Source organism: Pocillopora verrucosa, chromosome 1, assembly GCF_036669915.1.
Source record: "Pocillopora verrucosa isolate sample1 chromosome 1, ASM3666991v2, whole genome shotgun sequence".
Classification (NCBI taxonomy): Eukaryota; Metazoa; Cnidaria; class Anthozoa; order Scleractinia; family Pocilloporidae; genus Pocillopora; species Pocillopora verrucosa.
This window is the reverse complement of record NC_089312.1, coordinates 22756611-22775870: the sequence shown is the minus strand read 5'-3', so window position 1 is coordinate 22775870 and position 19260 is coordinate 22756611. Positions and strand designations below refer to the sequence as shown.

General features: G+C 38.0%; 6 protein-coding genes and 2 non-coding genes across 8 annotated transcripts; 6 read left to right on the top strand and 2 right to left on the bottom strand.

Moving 5' to 3' along the window:
* Nucleotides 1-1163: 1163 nt before the first annotated feature.
* On the top strand, nucleotides 1164-2289 carry LOC131796864 (melanocortin receptor 4-like). The gene has a single exon (XM_059114474.2). The coding sequence runs from the start codon at nucleotides 1164-1166 to the stop codon at nucleotides 2046-2048; it is 885 nt and encodes a 294-aa protein (XP_058970457.2). The 3' UTR covers nucleotides 2049-2289.
* Nucleotides 2290-3957: 1668 nt separating this feature from the next.
* Nucleotides 3958-5995, top strand: LOC131796829 (melanocyte-stimulating hormone receptor-like). Its single transcript, XM_059114434.2, has one exon. It carries the CDS (start codon nucleotides 3970-3972, stop codon nucleotides 4846-4848), a length of 879 nt encoding a protein of 292 aa, XP_058970417.2. The 5' UTR covers nucleotides 3958-3969; the 3' UTR covers nucleotides 4849-5995.
* A 1023-nt stretch (nucleotides 5996-7018) lies between these two features.
* Nucleotides 7019-7901, top strand: LOC131796701 (adenosine receptor A2a-like). Its single transcript, XM_059114309.2, has one exon. The coding sequence runs from the start codon at nucleotides 7019-7021 to the stop codon at nucleotides 7898-7900; it is 882 nt and encodes a 293-aa protein (XP_058970292.2). The 3' UTR covers nucleotide 7901.
* A 2611-nt stretch (nucleotides 7902-10512) lies between these two features.
* Trnas-uga (transfer RNA serine (anticodon UGA)) lies at nucleotides 10513-10594 on the bottom strand. The gene has a single exon. It is a non-coding gene; the product is annotated as a tRNA-Ser (tRNA).
* Nucleotides 10595-12451: 1857 nt separating this feature from the next.
* Trnas-cga (transfer RNA serine (anticodon CGA)) lies at nucleotides 12452-12533 on the top strand. The gene has a single exon. It is a non-coding gene; the product is annotated as a tRNA-Ser (tRNA).
* A 1904-nt stretch (nucleotides 12534-14437) lies between these two features.
* Nucleotides 14438-15316, top strand: LOC131796700 (histamine H2 receptor-like). The gene has a single exon (XM_059114308.2). The coding sequence runs from the start codon at nucleotides 14438-14440 to the stop codon at nucleotides 15314-15316; it is 879 nt and encodes a 292-aa protein (XP_058970291.2).
* A 782-nt stretch (nucleotides 15317-16098) lies between these two features.
* On the top strand, nucleotides 16099-16953 carry LOC131796699 (adenosine receptor A2a-like). The gene has a single exon (XM_059114307.2). It carries the CDS (start codon nucleotides 16099-16101, stop codon nucleotides 16951-16953), a length of 855 nt encoding a protein of 284 aa, XP_058970290.2.
* LOC131796698 (beta-2 adrenergic receptor-like) lies at nucleotides 16280-18645 on the bottom strand. The gene has a single exon (XM_059114306.2). The coding sequence runs from the start codon at nucleotides 18364-18366 to the stop codon at nucleotides 17419-17421; it is 948 nt and encodes a 315-aa protein (XP_058970289.1). The 5' UTR covers nucleotides 18367-18645; the 3' UTR covers nucleotides 16280-17418.
* Between the last annotated feature and the right edge of the window lie 615 nt (nucleotides 18646-19260).

Below are 19260 nucleotides of genomic sequence, written 5' to 3'. Positions count from 1 at the left end.
GTAAAGTTAATAGCAAATAAGTTATGGCATATTCTACTGCGATCACCTTTGTAGTTGCGTAAACGTTTGTCACGACATTGGAGATTTTAGGTGTACGCGGCAGTTCATAATTACATGGTTTAAGAAAAACTTTATGCATTGCAAAATGTAAGTCGTCTGGTTCAACACTGCATAATGACACTCCTTTCAAATGTTAATTTGGTTCAATGAACGGTGAGAACCCCAAGGCATTTCCACTGTTGCTATTGGCTTCACCGTTTTATCCATTTAACGGGTAATCTTTTTTACCCAAAATCAGTTGCTTAGTACTAAAATTCTCACTAACAGTCATCGTGAACCTTCTTTGAATTCAGGTTTATCCAGACGCATACAGTACTGCTATAAAAGTAATGTAAACGATAGGCGTCCACTATCGCGTTAATCGCCATTTAACGACGATATTTGAATAATATTTTAGTTGGAACAATGTATCGGCATATATCGCAGAACGATTGTTCTAACAGCCCCAATCTATTGAAATCATTTAACTCGTCAAGAAATTAAAATGTGACAGGCAACCTTTTGTGATGAAAAGTTCAGTCTTAAAAATTCTCCACGGCATTTGATCTATCTTCATCATTATGAATTTGATGATCTACGTTATAAATAAACTATACTCTCCCACCGACGCAGTGGTGCTGCGTCGGTGGGAGAGTATAGCAGGTAATTTAGTGTTAACAACAGGTTTGAAAACGTAATTAGCCACCGTAAAGGGTAAAAAAGCTGACGTTTCGAGCGTTAGCCCTTCAGCAGCTAATGCTCGAAACTTACCCCTTTATTTATAGTGAAGGTTATCAAATTCATCATGAAGATAGATAAACTGCCGTGGATAATTTTTAAGGCTGCATAAATATATAATTATCTTTATATATAAATATAAATAAATATCTTTATAAATATAAATATCTTACGTACCAGCTGACGCAGCATGGTAGTTTCTTTAGGAACTAAGCAGCTGCCGCCTTTATAAAAGCTACCTTGGTCAGGGCAAAAAGTTTTCACAATCAGTAACACGCAATTGCTGATCGCGAGAGAGCCACCCTTCGATGTTTTTAATCCATCTGCAGTCAAATTATTTACACACATAATTAACAAGCAAACATCTGTTTGCCTAGTAGTACAGCATGGCCGACGAATTAAGTCTAACGCTCCCTACATCAAAGTGGAACATTGTGTTAACCACGACTCTCGGTCTGTTGATCTCCATTATCGCGTCTACAACAAACGTATTAATACTCACAGCAATCTATAAGAAGCCATCACTTCATACTATCACATATTACTGCCTAGCTTCCTTAGCAGTTGGTGATTTATTTGTCGGAATCGTTGCTCTTCCGCTTTGGATTACAAGATCTTTGTTATCAATCGCCGACGAGGAACACCCCCTTAGTGTAGCTGTAGACTGCGTTTATGTTCTGTCTGTTGGTACATCAACATATAACTTGTGTACAGTCAGCTTAGAGAGATACGTCGGAGTTGTTTTGCCTTTGCGGTACAACGTCATTGCAACCAGAAGACGACTTCAGTATGCAGTAACGACCGTATGGGTTCTTTCAAGCAGTATCGCCTGCCTTCGTTTGGTTATTGATGAAGATTCTTACTGGTTGGTGGCCATATCTACATTATTTTTTTTCCCGGGAATAACCATTTCTTACTGTTACGTTTGCATTTTCAAAGAAGCGTCCCGACAGTCAAGAGCTATTGCTCAGCAGAGCGGGTTCCCTTCACCAGTGAATCAAATCCACAACAGAAAGGCGTCCTTGACCATTGCGATAGTTATCAGTGTGTTTTATTTGACAGCCTTACCAGCTTTGGCCTTTTCCATAGCTGAGCTGGTCTCACAAAAGCAAATGTCTTGTGAACAGAAAAAATCATTCGAGTCTTGGGGAACTTGGGCGCTCTTTTCTGCCTTCTCGAATGCAGCCATTAATCCGTGGGTTTATGCTGCCCGGAAAAGTGAATTTAAAGGTGCTTTAAAGGTGTTGAAGATTTGGAACTACGTGTGTTAGGCATGCATAAGTTATTATGGGCTGGTCAGTTTGTGTAAGTTATTTTTTCATCATGAAGATGGAAAGCAAATAAAAAAGTTTTGGAATTTTCAATTTCGTGGAAGACCACAAAAACAGCCCCGTGAAGATTAAGAAAAATTGAAATACAGTGAGGCTATGTTCCACGAAAATGGAAACTTCGCACGGAAGCAGAATTTTGTTTTAATTTTTTGTTGGAATAATCAACTCACGTAGATTTCAAAAAAAGTACTGATGTATATTTTTCGGTGTCAATTGTTTTTGTTTTCATCGAGAATTAGTTATTCCTCCTTGAACAGCAAATGTTGATATGCAAATAACACAAACAATTCAATCCGAAAAAAAATAAATAGCTTAAATTGTCGGATCTTGGCTTATCAGTAAAACTTAGGCATTCTGGAGTTCTTAAAGCTTCACCCATTACATTTAATAAAGCACTGAAATATGTAATGGCTTTGAAATAAAAAAGAAAGCTGTGAAGACTTCATTGAAACTGGCTGAGTCAGAAGATCTCAGAAGTAAAATTTGCATTTAAGCTGAAAGAGAAAAAATATCTTAAACAGCTGCGGTGACATAAATATTCAATTTAATCTCCTTCCTTTGTCCAAACGATCTCGCCTACAGTTTGAAAATATTCAATTTAATCTCCTTGCTTTGTCCAAACGATCTCGCCTACAGTTTGAAAATTGGGTCCTTTAAAAAGGAAAAGGGCTTTTCCAAGGGTCGTTGATCGATATTTAATTGACTGCAATTTCTTTTAAGTCAAATGTGCCCCACGTTTTTAGAGAAAATATAAAACTACTGTTATAAAAGGCCTATAGCATTGTTCCGACGTTCTTGGCCTGCAGAAATGGTACGTGTTTTCTTTTGTGAAATCAGCTTCATGGCGCAGGCTGACTGAGGATAAAAGCCTTAGTAAACTTTGTTGATTGTTTGGTAAGCAAACACAAAAAAATATTGGATCCATGCTGATAGTCATACGGTCTTTAAAAATTGCTAGAGCTCGTTTCCATAGCAAAACAGACCTTCAGTTTCATAGGCCAAGTGGTATGCAGTAACATAGAGAATTTCTTCAAGAGTTCCAATTCTTCCCTTGAGAAGTTAGCTGAAATCATATCCATCGATATCGGTATCGTTTTCTGCATCTTAAGTCAACTGCTTGTGATTTTGGAAAATTTGCCTTCCATTGTTTTAATAGATTCTGCTCCTTGCAATACTTTTTCTTCAAAATGAACTTTTGACTTTTCGCTGGCACAGTTGCATTTCTGCCAGTGATGAAAATTTCCTTCATTAACGATTAATCCTTTACACTAAACTGATTGAAGTCTAACTAAAAACAAAATGAACGTTTTTGACAAATAATGATAATGTCTGGTGGGCCCATAACGTTACTTTGAAAGTGAACATAAGATTGGTTAGAATAGCACCAGCATTTCTCTAGCTTCTCTTTTAAGATATGTGAGCTTTTATAAACTAAGCACCGTTTTGACTATTTTTTGATGCATCGTATTTAAATGTTTTGAAATTTCCTTACCTGCCGTTCAGTAATTAGTTCGAACTGTGTTTAATACTTAAAATATAGATTATAATGTGGAACTTTCAGAAAACGGGAAAAATCTTATTTTAAGATGTTCATTACAGGGAATAAAATAAATTTAGCGTTGACATCCTTTAAATGATAATTCACGCTGCAAAAGCTATTGATAACATATATCTATCTATGAGTCCAAAACAAGTCCTTTGAATCAGACTCGTTTTCATGGGTATGTATAGCCACATGGCCCGTTATTGACAGCTGGAACTCAATATCTTTAATCTTTAGTGAAGTTTTGCGTTGGATGTCAAACGTGGCAGAATAAAATTAACGGCATACTTTGGCCATCGTCGTCAACAGAAGAAAGGAATGGCCGACCAAGCGTGCCAGGCCTTACCAACAGAGGGATGGAACATTGTATTGACGACTTTTCTGGGTCTTTTTATCTCCTTTATCGCTTCTACAACAAACGCATTAACAATCCTTGCAATCTTCAAGAAAAGATCACTCCATTTTGTCACATATTATTTCATTGCTTCTCTAGCAGTTGGTGATTTCCTTGTCGGAATTGTCGCCCTTCCACTTTGGATAGCACGGTCTCTTCTAAAAGTCGCCGACGAGGAGGACCCATTAAGTTTTGCTGTGCGCTGCTTTTACTTTTTTTTCGTCGGGATTTCGACGTATAATTTGTGCACTCTCAGCTTAGAAAGATATGTTGGTGTTATCTTGCCTTTACGCTATAACGAAATAGTAACCGTTCGACGTTTTCAGTACGCGGTAGCGTCGGTGTGGGTTCTGTCAGGCATCACCGCTTGCCTTTGTTTCGCCATTCATGAGGATACCTACTGGTTTGTGGCCGTTTTTGCAGTGTTCTTTATGCCGGGAATTGTTATTTCGTACTGCTATGTCTGTATATTTAAGGAAACATATCGTCACCCGAGAGCCAATGAACAGCTGCAAGCCGGTTCGGGATCAACAAACCAAACGCACAACAGAAAGGCGTCTTTAACGACTGCAGTTGTTATTGGCGTATTCTACATGACAACCTTGCCTGCTCTGGCTTTTTCCATCCATGAGGTTGTTTCAGGGAAGAATGCTCCGTGCCAAACGAAGAAAACACTCGAATCCTGGGGAACATGGGCGCTGTTTTTCGCCTACTCCAATGCAGCTATCAATCCATGGATATATGCTGTTAGAAAAAGAGAATTTAGAGATGCTTTAAAAATCTTGATGTTCTGGAAACACTAGGCAGGACTTGGACGATGTCTTTGCTAATCACATGAAGGAAACAGAGAGGGAAGAAGAACATGCCTTGATCTGACTGAAACAGCAGCTGGTTTCGATATCTTCAATTTCTTTGATCAGTTAGCGAGCACAGAAACAAAGCCGGATGTTAATTATTTCTTCGTGAACGGAGCAAAACTTTTTTGCGTCCTAAATCAAGCCTTAGCGTGGTCCACAGAAACTTTTGTGTTGTTTTAAACAACCCTTATCTCTTTATCTGGAAAGAAAAAGTTCAGTTGCCTGCATACGTTATGGTTCATTATTTACTTTGAAGCAGACCAATCATATAAATGCCGAAAAGACCATATTACTAATGGCTTTGAATAAAGTGACATTAGATTCTAGGGCTGACGACGTTCTAAGATATGAAATGGACAGGTGAGAGTAGAAAATAGAAAACTGAGAAAAATAATCGATTAGCAGCTGCATTGAACTCTATTTTGTATATATTAACTTACTGGTAGAGTTCGACAGCTCTGTCTCAGAACGGTTCGACTAAGTCGGGTAGCTTTGGCCCTTTTACTCGCCCGAGTGACCATATTTATACATTAACGAGCAGAAAAGTGACCAGAAAAAAGAAAAATGTCAGTAAGGGGATGATTGGTTGATCCAAAACCAAATCCTCTGAGATAACATCATTGGAATTGTATGACAGAAAGAAAGGAGAATTACTAATGGGATATAGGGAGTGAAATTTAACTCTTTCGTTTTTTCAGCTGGCCTGACTCTGGATTAGATGATGATAAGTGAAAACAATGAAGGAAAAGACAGAAAAATTATCGAAGGAGATTTTCGTTTATTTGCTAGTAGCGTTTTATCATATAAAATGTCTTGAGAATCTTTACGCTAGTTCTCTTGCTAAGAATTTTTAACAAATCTTCGTTCTGCTAGGGTTTCATAGGCCTAATGCAAGAATGTTGTAGCCTTAAGCAAGAAAGCTAATCAAGCAAAGCCAATTTAATTAACAAAGGCAGCATGCGTAAATATCAGAGATGGAAATTGTCGGAAATATGCTTGGAACTCATGAACGAAAACGAACATAAGTAATTAATTTGTAGAATAAAGATATCTCAAACACTCACGGAAAAACTTTCACATTTGATAGACTGAAATAAATCGAGAAATGAGCATCCACTGTTAAGAGTTATTACATGTTACACAAAAGCAAGAGACACTCCTTTGGTAAGGTTACAAGCCCCGGGAAGGGTTACTGACTCGGTCGCGTTTTAGTCACCCAAAACCCTAACCCGTAATGAAATTAATCATAAGGTAACCCAAGATAACTTGGTTAAGCTGTTAATGAAATTCATCTGGCAACTGACGTGTTTACTTGGTCGAAGTCCTCACTTAAGAAATAAAAATATAACCTCTCTTTTTAACAATTGGTTATACATAACATATGGGCGGTTAATCCCCACAAAATCCTGATTAGGGAAACCACTGGTGTTTTAAATTTAAGCTGAACCGATCACGTATCAAATTTAAGTCTGTCACAAAATTTCCTCATAACCTTTCCCTTTTTGTAATGAAAATAGTCGACCCGATAATGCAATACCTAAAAAAGATTAAAAAGTTACTTTCTTTCCTCCTTCCAAAAGTCTTTGTTAGGCTGAATGATTAGTTACCAGCCACTTTACAAACACTTAGACCTGAGTGCGGATGAGATTAAAACTAGGTCAACGATATTTTTAGTGAAGATATTCATAGTAACTTCTAATGTGGCTGCCGTGCATCGTTTTATGAGCAGCCGGATTTAAATTATGAACCAATATTTGTAGATCTCTGTAAGCACACAATTTAGGCTTGAGGGATAATCTTCTGATAGAGAAGAGCGCTTTTACTTTATACGGTCATATGTGGATAAGACCGTATAAAGACTTATTGTTTGAGCTATCGCATTGTTCCTTCTTCTGTTTCATCGGTTTATGAAAATTTTCCTCTGGCGACAAATTGATTTGATATGAATGAATTATTCTTTCATATGGGAAGTGCCAAGTGATGACACATTCAGAATTGCATGATAGGGGGTCTTTCAGCAAATTATGTGATTATGTCAACTTCCTTGCACCAGCGCCTGATCTTCGTTTCATATCGATTATAATCTTAAAGCAACACCATTTGTGTACATTCAGAAATGAATTGGTACTGGATTCTTGGCTGGATTCCTTCAGTATTTGCTATTTTTGGAAATGGAGCGGTGATTTATCTGATTTGCGCGAGGCCCAGACTCAGAAACGTCCCAAACCACTTCGTACTGTCTCTAGCCTTTGCGGATTTCGGTGTAGGTGCTTGTTGTTTTCCAGTGCAATTCATATGCAGTTTAAATGCATCAAACTGCAGAAATCAAATCGCCGATGATATTGCCGTGCTGATGATTTACTCTTCGAATATTAATCTATGCGCGATGACTATCGACCGCTACTTGGCCATTGTACGGCCTCTAACCTACATGTCATTGATGACAACGAGGCGGGCTCGATATCTGGTCGCCTTCTCGTGGTGTGTGCCGTTGTTTTCGTATTTTGTCCCTGCGCTCTGCACCAGTCTCTGTGGTTGTACTATAAACGTCAACATCACTGTCGTCGTGTGGACCTCCATGTTCGAGTTCATTCCATGTGTTTTACTTCTGACTGTAACCTCAAAAATAATAATAACTGCAAAGAGACACTGTCGACAACTTGCGAAGATGAATAATCAATTGCAACATAACCAGCCGAATCATAAAGATCAAAAGGGGGTTTCATCGGCGCGTGTAATTGCAACAGTTGTGGCTATTTTTATTGCATGCTACGCGCTTGAAGTGTACAGCTCTTTATGTCATTTTACCAAGTTCTGCGAGTTAACAAAGGATCTGCGCAGAGCTGTGTTTTTTCTGGTCGTAACAAACTCGGCAGCAAACCCGATCGCCTATGCCTTGTATAAACGTGACATAAAAAGAGAGCTCAAGAAAACATTCTGCAAATGGAGATCAACTTCAGCAGTCAGGCGATCCACAAGTCTTTCAACAAAGGCATGAACATTTGAAAGCGGTAGGCGAAATTAGCATTTCATTCCCTTGTGTTTCAATCGTTGTCAACAAACGTCGTTTAGCAGGAAATATGTATGTACTTGTACAATTAGAATCAAATTAATAAGATTTAGGGGCAAATTCGTTTGCATGTTATCGGATATTTGGATTATCTTCCCACATTACTCAAGGACTGAGAGAAGTTGATTTATAGTTAATTTTACTGCGTTTAGGTTCTCCTTTCCCCTTAATCATGTTTATTTTTTTTCTCAAAGCTCCTTGAGCAAACAATATGAAAAGTAAGCCTCATTAAAAGATCATTTCAAATAAACCGTTTTTATCATACTTGACCCACGTGAAGTTGTTAGGAAAACATTCTGAAGGAGCGATTTGATTCGATTATAAATGGACTGAAATAACACTTATCGGCAGCGTAAAATTTGATGTTCTGCATTTTTGATGAGTTCTGAATTGTTTGGAGTCATAGTCTTACATTGGAACAACTTTAACACTTTCAAATTGGGGAATGGCGCGAGAATCCTGATGTGATTACAAGTCACGTTGCCTCAATCTTTTCGATATCAGCAAAATGGAAGATTTCTCTTGGTAGGCTAATATCATGACGTTATGATTATGTATGTATGATTATGAACATTTTTACAATCGGATATTTGGAGTCCAAGTACTTTTCCCACGGGAGGATCCTGGTCTCGGCCTGTTTTCCATTGTAAAGAAGGATATGCTATCACAAGCACGACTTCACATTATGAAAATAACACGCCCTTGCTTTCCGTCTACCCTTCGTTTTTATTTCATTTTAGCTGAGTCACGCGTTTTCTTGCGTCATTCTGATGTGTTACTCCCTTTCTCAAAAGGGGATGCGAAAAGGTATGGTTTGATCCTTTTACACGGTTACGGTAGTGGGATCACATATTAAATCACTGGGTGCGAACGTGGTGTAAGCATTCCCAAAGTTTCCTACACAACTTTGCTGACTTTGAATAAAGGAGGTAAGTTTCTAAAGAAACTGTGGTGCTGCGTCGGTGGGAGAATTTAGTGTTAACAACTGAGTTGAAAACGTAAATTGGCCACCGTAAAGTGTAAAAAAGCTGACGTTTCGAGCGTAAGCCCTTCGTCAGAGCGATTGAAATTTTGCTGACTTTGACTGAGCAAACGTTTACCAACATGTCAAGACAGACACTAATGATTATGTGACAACAACAACTGTCGAAAAGGCAACAGTTGAACAATTTAAGTAACCCTAACTCGCAATCATATCTACACATTTTGAGGTTACATGAGTGAAATACCTATCTTAGAATCTAGGGCAAAACTAACATAATTAAGCTACACGTTTTTGGGTTTTTGATTCTTAAACTCACCAGCCGGCGTGGAAGCATCTTCAACTCAAAAGTGAATGTTTTTCCCTGATTCTCCCAGTTCCTTTTAAGCCCTCATGTCAATATGCACAATTAATCCTTGACTGCCTTCAAATTAAAATAAAAAAAGAAGAAGAAACCACAATAAGTTGTTCAGCCCGGCAAAAAGTGCAAATATCTCTGGCTGGTCCTCGATGTGATAGATCTAGCGCATGGCTATGCTTCAAAGCGTGCTTTGCATGCAGATTTAGATATGTTAATCGCAGTCCAAACAACAAAGGTTGTAAATCAAAACCGAATGAAGATGTACAATTGTGTTACATTTTTGTACATTGCTGAAATCTCACTGCAAATTTTAGCGACTGCGGCAAATGGAAATAGGTGCAACAAACAAAAGGTTTCTTTGAGCCGAATAATGATTTTGAGCCTTTTTTTTTTATTTAACCACGTGAAATATAAAATCTTTATTTTCAAGTATGATTCAAGCCTAACTAAGTAAACAAACATAATGACGACCAAGTTTGAATTAAAAATTGAAGAGTAGAGGATTTGGTGAAAAGCGACTGCACTCAAAATGAGCACCATATCGTACTTTGGGTCAGGTAAAATCGGCCATAACGTTTAACGCAATGGTGGTCTCACTTTCTCAATTCAGTATAAGGCTTAAATAGCTTTTGTACTATCATTAAGGCTTCACTTGAAAAAAGGCTTTTATGGGCCCGTTTAATTTGTCAAAGGTCCTGGTTTCTTGATAAAATTTGTCCGAGACTTTTGAGAAACGGGGTCCTGCTTGGCAACGTTAGCTCGTAAGTTCCTGATTTCACTCGTTGACATGACATTACTAATCCCCAATTAAGTAGCTAGCGGGTGATTCCCGGCGAATTAACTAAACCGATGAAACCAGTGCACCAGTCATTATAAGATACCTTTACGAGCGAAGATGAATTCCAAATGATCTTTACGTTGAGAAATGACCGTCACATTTCGTTCTTCCACTCATTAGCAAATAGCCCACTAGACACCAGCTATCCCCCTCCCTTTCTGCCTCTCATCCACTACCGCCTCCTGAACCTGAGACCATCGGCCGTTTGATTTTTTTATCGCTTCCAGTCTGCCGGGTTAAAAAGAATGGAGAGAAAAGATACGTGTTATTCCCTTCTCTGAATCTTTTAGACGAAATTCTTCTCAGGATCATGGGTTAAGCTTCCCCCTTATTTACAAAAATTTGCCAAAAGTATCTGCCGCTGCGAGCAGGATTCGAACCTGCGCGGGGATACCCCATTGGATTTCAAGTCCAACGCCTTAACCACTCGGCCATCGCAGCTCCTTAGTACCCCTATTGCCAGGAAAAGTATAGATACTTACGCTTTATGAATAATACCAAAATGGCTCGTAATTACAGAGTTTATTTTTTTCACCTTCTCGAGCATAGGAAATTGAAATGCAAAGAAATACATGCATTTCAACAAAACAATGTTGCTTCTGTAGCCTTCCAAAACCTAATAGTTGCATGAAATGTTCAAATTTAGGTTCAGAAAGCCTACAATCAGTTCTTTTTCCTATTGAAATTTGAGTGTTCGTTTATGTAAATTAGAGAGAATCTTCCTTGTCTAACAACCGTTACCATGTTATGAAGTATGCCACCATTGGTAAGTCTTGGTAGAACTAATTTAAAGCAAATCGGCTTAGAGCAGAGAAACTGAGCGATAAGATTCAGTAAACCCTAGTACGATAGTTGCAAGAATTTTATCTGAAACTTGTTCGGTTCACTTTTGCCAGCTCAAAGTTAAAATCTCTAGTAAGTTTCAATATTCAAATAACTGGTTCTTTTTTCAATTAGTCGTCCTGCAGCTACGCTTTATGTCACTCTCTTAAAATGAAATCATCACTGAGAGGGATTGGAGAAAAACATTTCTTTTGGTCAAAACGTGTTTGCTTCATAAACTAATGAGAACAATAAGAAAAATTTTAACTTTAAACTTTGAACAACAGTTTGGTAATATATGGTTCAATTAATAAGTATTTCATATGCAAAACTCCAACAAAGGTAAACGTATTTATCCATCTATTTTTCAACCAATTAAAAAGTCTCACGCTGCGAGCAGGATTCGAACATGCGCGGGGAAATCCCAAATGGCTTTCATATCCAACGCCTTAACCATCGCGACACTTCATAAACTAAAAGTTACGAGGGCTTTACATTCACCTTGGACAAGGATGTTACATATGTATAATTTGAAACATTTTGTATCAGTGCTACAAATGGTGCGCGCTTTGGCGCCTTTTCCGCTTACATCAATCAAATCACACCACTTTACAAGGATGTACCCATGTGAGAATCTACTTGAGAAACTTGACGAGACCAACCCCACCCCACTGCACTCGCTCTCATTTAGCCCTAGAAATCCCCACTCAAACATTTTACTTTGGAGGCCATGAATTATGGCTAATCTGTTCCGTATACATGTGGTTAAGATTCTAGAGTATTATGCCCTGGTAAGACCTTGTAGACCTTTCCATGAAATTCTAGGAACATTAGTTTTAAAGATTTGATGAGATTCATCACCTCATTTTAACGTGAACATCTCTGATATTGCATCTGATAATATAAGTACGACATACTATCATATTTTCTGTTTTGGCACAAATTCTTGTCTGATTAGTTACGGTTGCTACGTACGGTTTCGTAAGAACGCCACTCAAGACATGTATTAAAACAAATGAATAAAAAGTGAGGTAGTAAATGAAAAATCTCATGCAATCTTCTTTTATAGTGCTTCAAATAAGCTTTGTCCTTAAGTCGTGGTGCTGAGTAAACGGTGATAAATGACCTCTCTATCAAGTCCTTTGTGACACGGCAGTGTGAGTGTGGTACGAAGAAACTCAGCGAATGCTGATCACTCTCTCTTGTGTTGGTCGTCAACAGAGCAACTGAATTTAACGAATTAAGAGTGAATTTCAGTATCATGGGGAGCTTTTCCAACATGTGGATAAAATATATATTCTCAAATGGTACATTTAAAGTGCGTTAGTACTCTTTAAGCATTTTCTTTTCGAAGGCTTTTCTTGTTATATGGACTTATCTTTGAATCTATGAACTGTTTGAATATTTATGTTTCCAACATTGAAAAACGTTGCTAAGATTTCTTAAAAGCTCATTCGACCCACACATTTAATCACAGCTGCGATGGCCGAGTGGTTAAGGCGTTGGACTCGAAATCCAATGGGGTCTCCCCGCGCAGGTTCGAATCCTGCTCGCAGCGTGCACTACGTACCGTTTTGCCTTAATTGGTAACAAAGAAAACGAAGATTACTGCTTTCGTGCCACAGAGCAAATACTTTTCGGGTTGCTTCCAATTCACCTCCCCCATTACCTCGTTTTATACTCAATCTGAAGCTATTTCAGTAAAATTGATTTTTGTTACTGCTGGCCTGTCAAGACAAAATGCAACTCTTTAGTCGCTTCAGATTATTCCTCCTCATTTTATAAATCAGCACTTGCAATCTCGTCAAGACACTAGCTAATTTTGCATCTTCGTTTGTGATTATATTTTTTTAAGTAGAACGTAGACTTTGCATAATTATAAGAAGAACTGGTGAGCATGTAAGAATAATTTTATCAACTACCTTACATAACTAATTAAAGATGGATATAGAACGAAAACAAATCGTGCTTTATGTATAAAAATGTATATAAACTCCGAATAACTTGCTTAGTTAAAGCAAAGGAAGAGTTCACTGATAAAATCATCAACATAAAAAGCAACTATCTAGAATTCGATATTTCAAATACTTGTGAACGATAAATAGTCTAAAGGTCAATATTTACGAAGAGAATAATAAAAAAGGGAAAATATAAAGGTTGGTTAAGCGAAAGTTTCTTCACCAGAGGCGGCCCATTCGATTGGAATTGTGGGCCTCTGGAGGTCTCCTTGTTAGGTCTTTGTGCAGACTTAATGTTCATGCAAGATGACTAAATAGTGATAACGATGATGATGATGATGATGAAGTGCTGAGGTGAAAGAAACAGAGACATGTCCAAGCTTGATCCTCACTCGGGCACCTATGATTTTATGACTTTTGATGATTAATGACTATAGCAGCTTAACTTTACATTATAAATAAAGCCATCTTGTAAGTTATTATCCAAATACAGTACTTATTGATTAATACCCTCGTGCTACGTTTACTCTAAGATCAGTCCAGCAAATGAAATCGGGTCACTGATTAGCCTATCAGATTTGAGAATTGTACGTTAGCATCAATGAATGTGATTCTGGCTTTGAAAGCAATTTTTCAGCCTCGACCAACCAGTAAATTTAAAACATTTATTGGCTTCACCCCATGAAGCAGTCCCGAGACAATTAAGAATGTCTTATGCTTTAGAATCTACAAATGTTTCGCCTTTTTCTAGAATTCTAAAATCGAAATGGGATTTTCCCTCTCGGTGACAAAGGGTCCTCACTGGAAGGTAAAATAACTATATATATTATAAGAGCAAAAAATTTCAAATGTCTTGGTAAATCAAGCTGCTAGCGAGTATTTCATGCTAAATGCGTTGAAGTACAATTTACCACCAGTGATTTTTACCCCACAAATTATCATAATACTTAGGATGCATAGTGAGCTGGATAATCGAATGCATTTTTTTAATTCAATAATTCACTACAAAGCATCAGCATGTGTTCAAATACACGCCTTAATATCATTTACAACTGAAAATAAGCCAATAACCTTAAATAAAGTGATTCAGGAATCGTTACCTTAATTCCTAAACTAGAAAACGCAACCTTAAGCTTTGTTACCCATTATCCATCATTCAAAACATCTGTTGTAGGTCATTCGCGACATTTCCTTAGCCATCCTTGGTTAATTTTTCTCGCAAAAAATTAAAGTGCCCACTGCATCTTATTGATTTGTTTATTACCTTCTCAAAATATTTAGTCGCGTCAGTTTATCTTAGCGTAAACATCATTCTTATAAAACAAACCCAAAATTAATTTAATTAGAAACCTGTAAAAGCTATTATGTAGACGATAAGTTTATTTATTTCGCAACCCGCGTAAACAACATTTTTTTCAAAGAAAGCTGTAAAGCTTACACTTTGGTGGTTCTTTTCGGAATTTGAATTTTACTGCAAAAGCTACGTAGTGTCCAATATATCTCGATGGCAGCATGGTACTGGATTACTGGTTGGATTCTTAGTGTTATGTCCCTCGTTGGCAATGGTTTCACAATATGCTTAATCATAACCAGACGCCGATTGTTCACTCTTCCCAACTGGATTATTCTCTCGGTGGCCTTGGCCGATTTCCTTTTTGTCTTGAGCTACTTTCCGGCTTCGTTTTTCTGCAATGTGTTCTTCCATTGCCATCGTGGATACCGCATTATGGTGGCGTCCGTCTTCATGTATGCTTCTGTAACAAATTTGGTTGTTCTGACCATCGATCGGTATATCTCCATTGCACTGCCATTACGATACGTTGTTATGGTGACTACTCGACGTGTTTTGGCCGCTATCATTTCAGCCTGGCTTCTTTCGTTATCCCTTGCTCCAATTCATTATTTGGTAGAGAGGACAGAATCAAAGGATTTACAAAGAACGTTTGAAATAACCCGAATAGCAGTCATGGAAGTAGTACCCACTGTTGTTTTAATTACTACTACTATTCGAATGCTATTGATTAGAAAAAAGCACCGTCAACAAGCCGCCATTCAAGTCGCTCAATTACGCTACAACAAATGGAGGGGGGAACCTGATTGTCACTTCAAACTGTCAAGAACGCGGAGAGAGATGTCAACTGTTCAAATAATATGCGCTGTAGTAACTGTCTTTGTCGTTTGCTATGCCACAAATATTCTTTTGTCTTTTTGTATTGATCTTCATATCTGCGACCCACCGACTGAGATCCGGGATCTTTTAGGGATCTTGTTGATTGTGAACTCGTTAGTTAACCCTTTTGCTTATGAATTTTTGAAAAAAGACATAAAAAAAGAGTGCGAGGGGATTTTATGTCGAAAACAAATAGCTGACAAAACACGATGAAGTTCTGACGATTCGTTTGTCAATAGAACCGGCCACTAATATTAACGACTTTCTTGAAAGGTGTGGGTTTTTTTTTTCCCTTTTTAAAGTTTCCTGTCGTAAAAGAACAATGGCTGTTTGCTGTATGCATCTAATAAGATATCAACCAAAACTAACTTGTTCACAGTTATGATAATTGGGCTGAGGCCCCCATAAATTCCAGCAATTATAGACATGAAAATTTAACAGAATTAAACTACTAACACCAATAAAATGAATTTAAAATGTTTCGTTGAAGCCAACGCAACCTGTTAAAATACTAACTACTTGGTGTGTTTCTCCTTAATTACCTCTTCTTTACAACAGTTGTGTTTATAATTCATAAAAAGCAATAAAAAAGACGTATTTTAATATTCAGGTTTGTCAATAAAAGATGAAGTCTTTATGAGGGGCAACAGGACAAATGTTTTCATCGATAGAGGATTAAAAATATAGATCTGAACTGGTTCTAACATGACATAGACATAGGAATATCTTATAGCAGGCAGCAGCACGAAATAAAAAGAACAAACGACTTTGCTGGACACCTCAGCCATTGATGATAAAATCGTTATTTACATTTACCATCGACAAACATCTTAATTGCAACGCCTTAAAAATCTACTATTTGATAAACCAGTCAAGATAATGATATTCTGGTGGACTCCTGCTTTTTTCATCGCCATTGAGCTGTAGAAAACGTACACTTACAACTGATATCAATGATCTATGTTTTCCTTTTCTTATTGTTTTCCTTCTAAGTCATGGATATGATTCCAAGTTACGTAACTATTGCATGGCTTTTAACCATCACAGCAATCATAGGAAACGGTCTGGTTATTTATCTCATAATCATCACAAAACAACTTCACACGACAACAAACTGGTTTATTCTGTCGCTTGCTGCGGCCGATTTGTCTTTTGCCGTTTGTTTTTTTCCCGTGGCGTTTTTTTGTGAAACAACTTTCGCCTGCGACAACGTTCTCCGTGGCATAATTGCGTGGCAATTCGCTACCATCGCCATTGCAAATCTCTGTGCAATGGCTACCGACAGATATATCGTCATCGTAACTCCATTCAAATACGTTCGTATTATGAACAAAAGACGAGTTCTCCTGCTCACTGGTTGCGCTTGGGGAGTACCCCCTCTTCTATATCTACCACCAAACTTATACATGCACTTTGTCGGCGCAACTGAGCACATTCACCTTTTATTCCAAGTCATATACAGTGTTCTCTTTGAGATATTGCCTTGCGTCTTTCTCTTAAGTGCGACGGGGAAAATTCTGGTCATATCAAGACGTCTTTACCGACAGACTGCAATAATGCATGCGCAATTGCGTTTTAATCAGATTAATCTCAGGCAGAACAAAGGACAATTTTCCGCCACAATAATTATTATAGTGGTGGGGCTCTTCATCTTGTTCTACACGATGGACGTAGTGGGATCCGCATGTTTCTACTTTGATGTCTGTGGACTAACTGATGAATTTCATCACGTTAGAAAGCTATTGTTGATCGCTAATTCCGCGGTTAACCCTTTCCCGTACGCTTTTATCAAAAGAGACATTAACAAAGAATTTAAGAAAATGTTTAAATTTCGAAAAGAAAGGCCGTAAGAGACATGACTATACGAGGCTAAGGACTCATTTCTTCATCGACAATTCCGAAAACTCAATTTCGCCGCTCGGTAGTTAAGACACAGCGGAAGCCGGCATTAAAACAGAGAAAGTTTGAACCAGTTTGTTTCGTTTTGTTTTCTTCCTCACATATCACCGAAAGACATATTCATTGATGGTTAAAAAGGATAATAACTTTGCACAACTCGGGAAAGTTCTGCGAAATATTACACAAATAATTCAACATGGATTTCTACTGAGATCAACAGTGGTTACTGTTCGTGATGTCGTTCCTTTTTCAGTTCAGTTGATTTAAATAAAAGCAGGCTTATACCTTTAAAAAATGGAATTCACCAAAATTATTTGCTTATTTAAGTTATGTAATTAGTTACTTAAATAATGTAATAATACGCACTATTTTGGAACAAGTGGTATGAAGCTAAGATTCTTTTCATAATTTCATTTTCAAGTTGTTATGCCTTGACTGCCGGTAAAGTCTGAATTTATCCTTACACTTAAAGCAAGATCACTGGGCGAGCTGTCTAATCGGTACGTTCTAAGCAGTTCTCTCCTGAAATCTTTCTTTAATAATCCATACGCCACAGGATTCGCTGCGGAATTGGTTAAAATTAGAATGGAGGAAATTACATAGACGGATTCAGGTGGTAGGTGTTCACCAAAAACGGCCGCGATCCGGACGCAGACACCAAACAGGTAACAAATTAAGAACAAAATGACAATAGCAACGATGAGCTTTGTGGAAGAAATATCTTGGTCCGGGAAGGATTGTCTTCTGCCTCTTGCCTCAGAATAATTGAAATCTAACTGGGCTATGACTACGCATCGTTCTATGCGACACCTTCGAGCTATCAGCAAGATTCGCACAATGGCCAGGGGAAGAAGAAGGCAAGGAATAATTCCATATACGAATAATGTGCCGATGATGAAAACTTTCCAACAGGTTGTCCTTTGTGCCATTGAATTGGCCAAGTACGTCCACGATAAAGGCAGAAGCGCCGTGGCAGCTGGAAAACACCAGGCGGCCAATATGCCGAACATAACTCTTCTTTGAGTCATAGTGGTCAGATACTTCAGTGGCTTGACGATCGCGATGTATCGATCTACAGTCAATAAACAAAGGTTTGTTACGGAAGCACAGAGGAAAACATCAACACACAGCCAGTGAATATGTCTCTGGTAGCAGAATTCTTCCGCTTTACAAGCTCTGTAATAAGGAAGGAACGAAGCCCCAACAAATAGATCAGCTGCCGCTAAAGATAAGACGAACCAATTTGCTTTGGAGTGAAGCCTTTGCCTGAATGTGATCAGATATATAACAAGGCCATTGCCGACGATTGCGGTCGCAGTAATGATCCACTGAAGGACAACGACAAAAGTTTCTCTCCCTTGCATAGTGATTCGTTCGATATCTTCGAGAACACTTCTTCCATTCCATTACGTTTTAATAGATCAGGTTGTTACGAATGAATAAGCAAACATTAATTTCACTTCACTTTCACGTCGTTTCGTTTATAGAAGAGTTGAAGGTCATAACATATTAATAAACCATAAGGGAAGATTGGCTGCTCTGACCACCATGGCATTAATAGAAAGATAAGAGTCTAAATTTAAACCACGAGAAAAAAAATAATCTTACGCTTCCAAATGCCATAACGTAGCTAAGCAAGGCCATTTCCGAGTAAATCTCCCTATTTTGGACTGAGACGAGTCATTTTTCTCTCCCAAAAGCGTGATTTTTAAAACGCTCCTTTCCTTTGTCACGAATACCCTCTCAGCTGGGGACCCTCTGGAAAGTACCCTTGACATTGTTCTAAATTTGAACGACAAATCATTTTTCATTTTGCTAAGTGAGGTTAACCACATCTAAAACGCTTCTGTCACATTTTCCAAAGAATATCAGCAGCTAAGAAGCTTACATGGAGCTGTTCGACAAATTCAAGTTAAAATATACGGTATACACGCTATTTAAAAAAACTATCTCTATCTAAAAATCTAAGCCACTCGCACTATTAATATCAACAACGACAACGGGTAGTGAAATATCGAGTTTATTATAAACAGCTGGGAAATGCTCTTTCTTGGATGTTAATGCATTGAATATGTGCTGGCGAGATTCTTGTAAACTGTGGTTCGAGTGAACGATTCAAAAAGGGAAAAAACTCTCACTGAAAGGTCGAGATATCTGCACGATTCAGTTGAAAAAGGACACAATTCATACGCCACAAAGATCCTCAAACGATCATCCAGGGACAGACGGTACTCCACTTCATAAAGATCTTGGCCTAT

Excerpts from the sequence above, each read along its gene's own strand:
- LOC131796864 (XM_059114474.2), top strand. The coding sequence starts at position 1,164 with ATGGCCGACGAATTAAGTCTAACGCTCCCTACATCAAAGTGGAACATT.
- LOC131796829 (XM_059114434.2), top strand. The coding sequence starts at position 3,970 with ATGGCCGACCAAGCGTGCCAGGCCTTACCAACAGAGGGATGGAACATT.
- LOC131796701 (XM_059114309.2), top strand. The coding sequence starts at position 7,019 with ATGAATTGGTACTGGATTCTTGGCTGGATTCCTTCAGTATTTGCTATT.
- LOC131796700 (XM_059114308.2), top strand. The coding sequence starts at position 14,438 with ATGGCAGCATGGTACTGGATTACTGGTTGGATTCTTAGTGTTATGTCC.
- LOC131796699 (XM_059114307.2), top strand. The coding sequence starts at position 16,099 with ATGGATATGATTCCAAGTTACGTAACTATTGCATGGCTTTTAACCATC.
- LOC131796698 (XM_059114306.2), bottom strand. The coding sequence starts at position 18,366 with ATGCAAGGGAGAGAAACTTTTGTCGTTGTCCTTCAGTGGATCATTACT.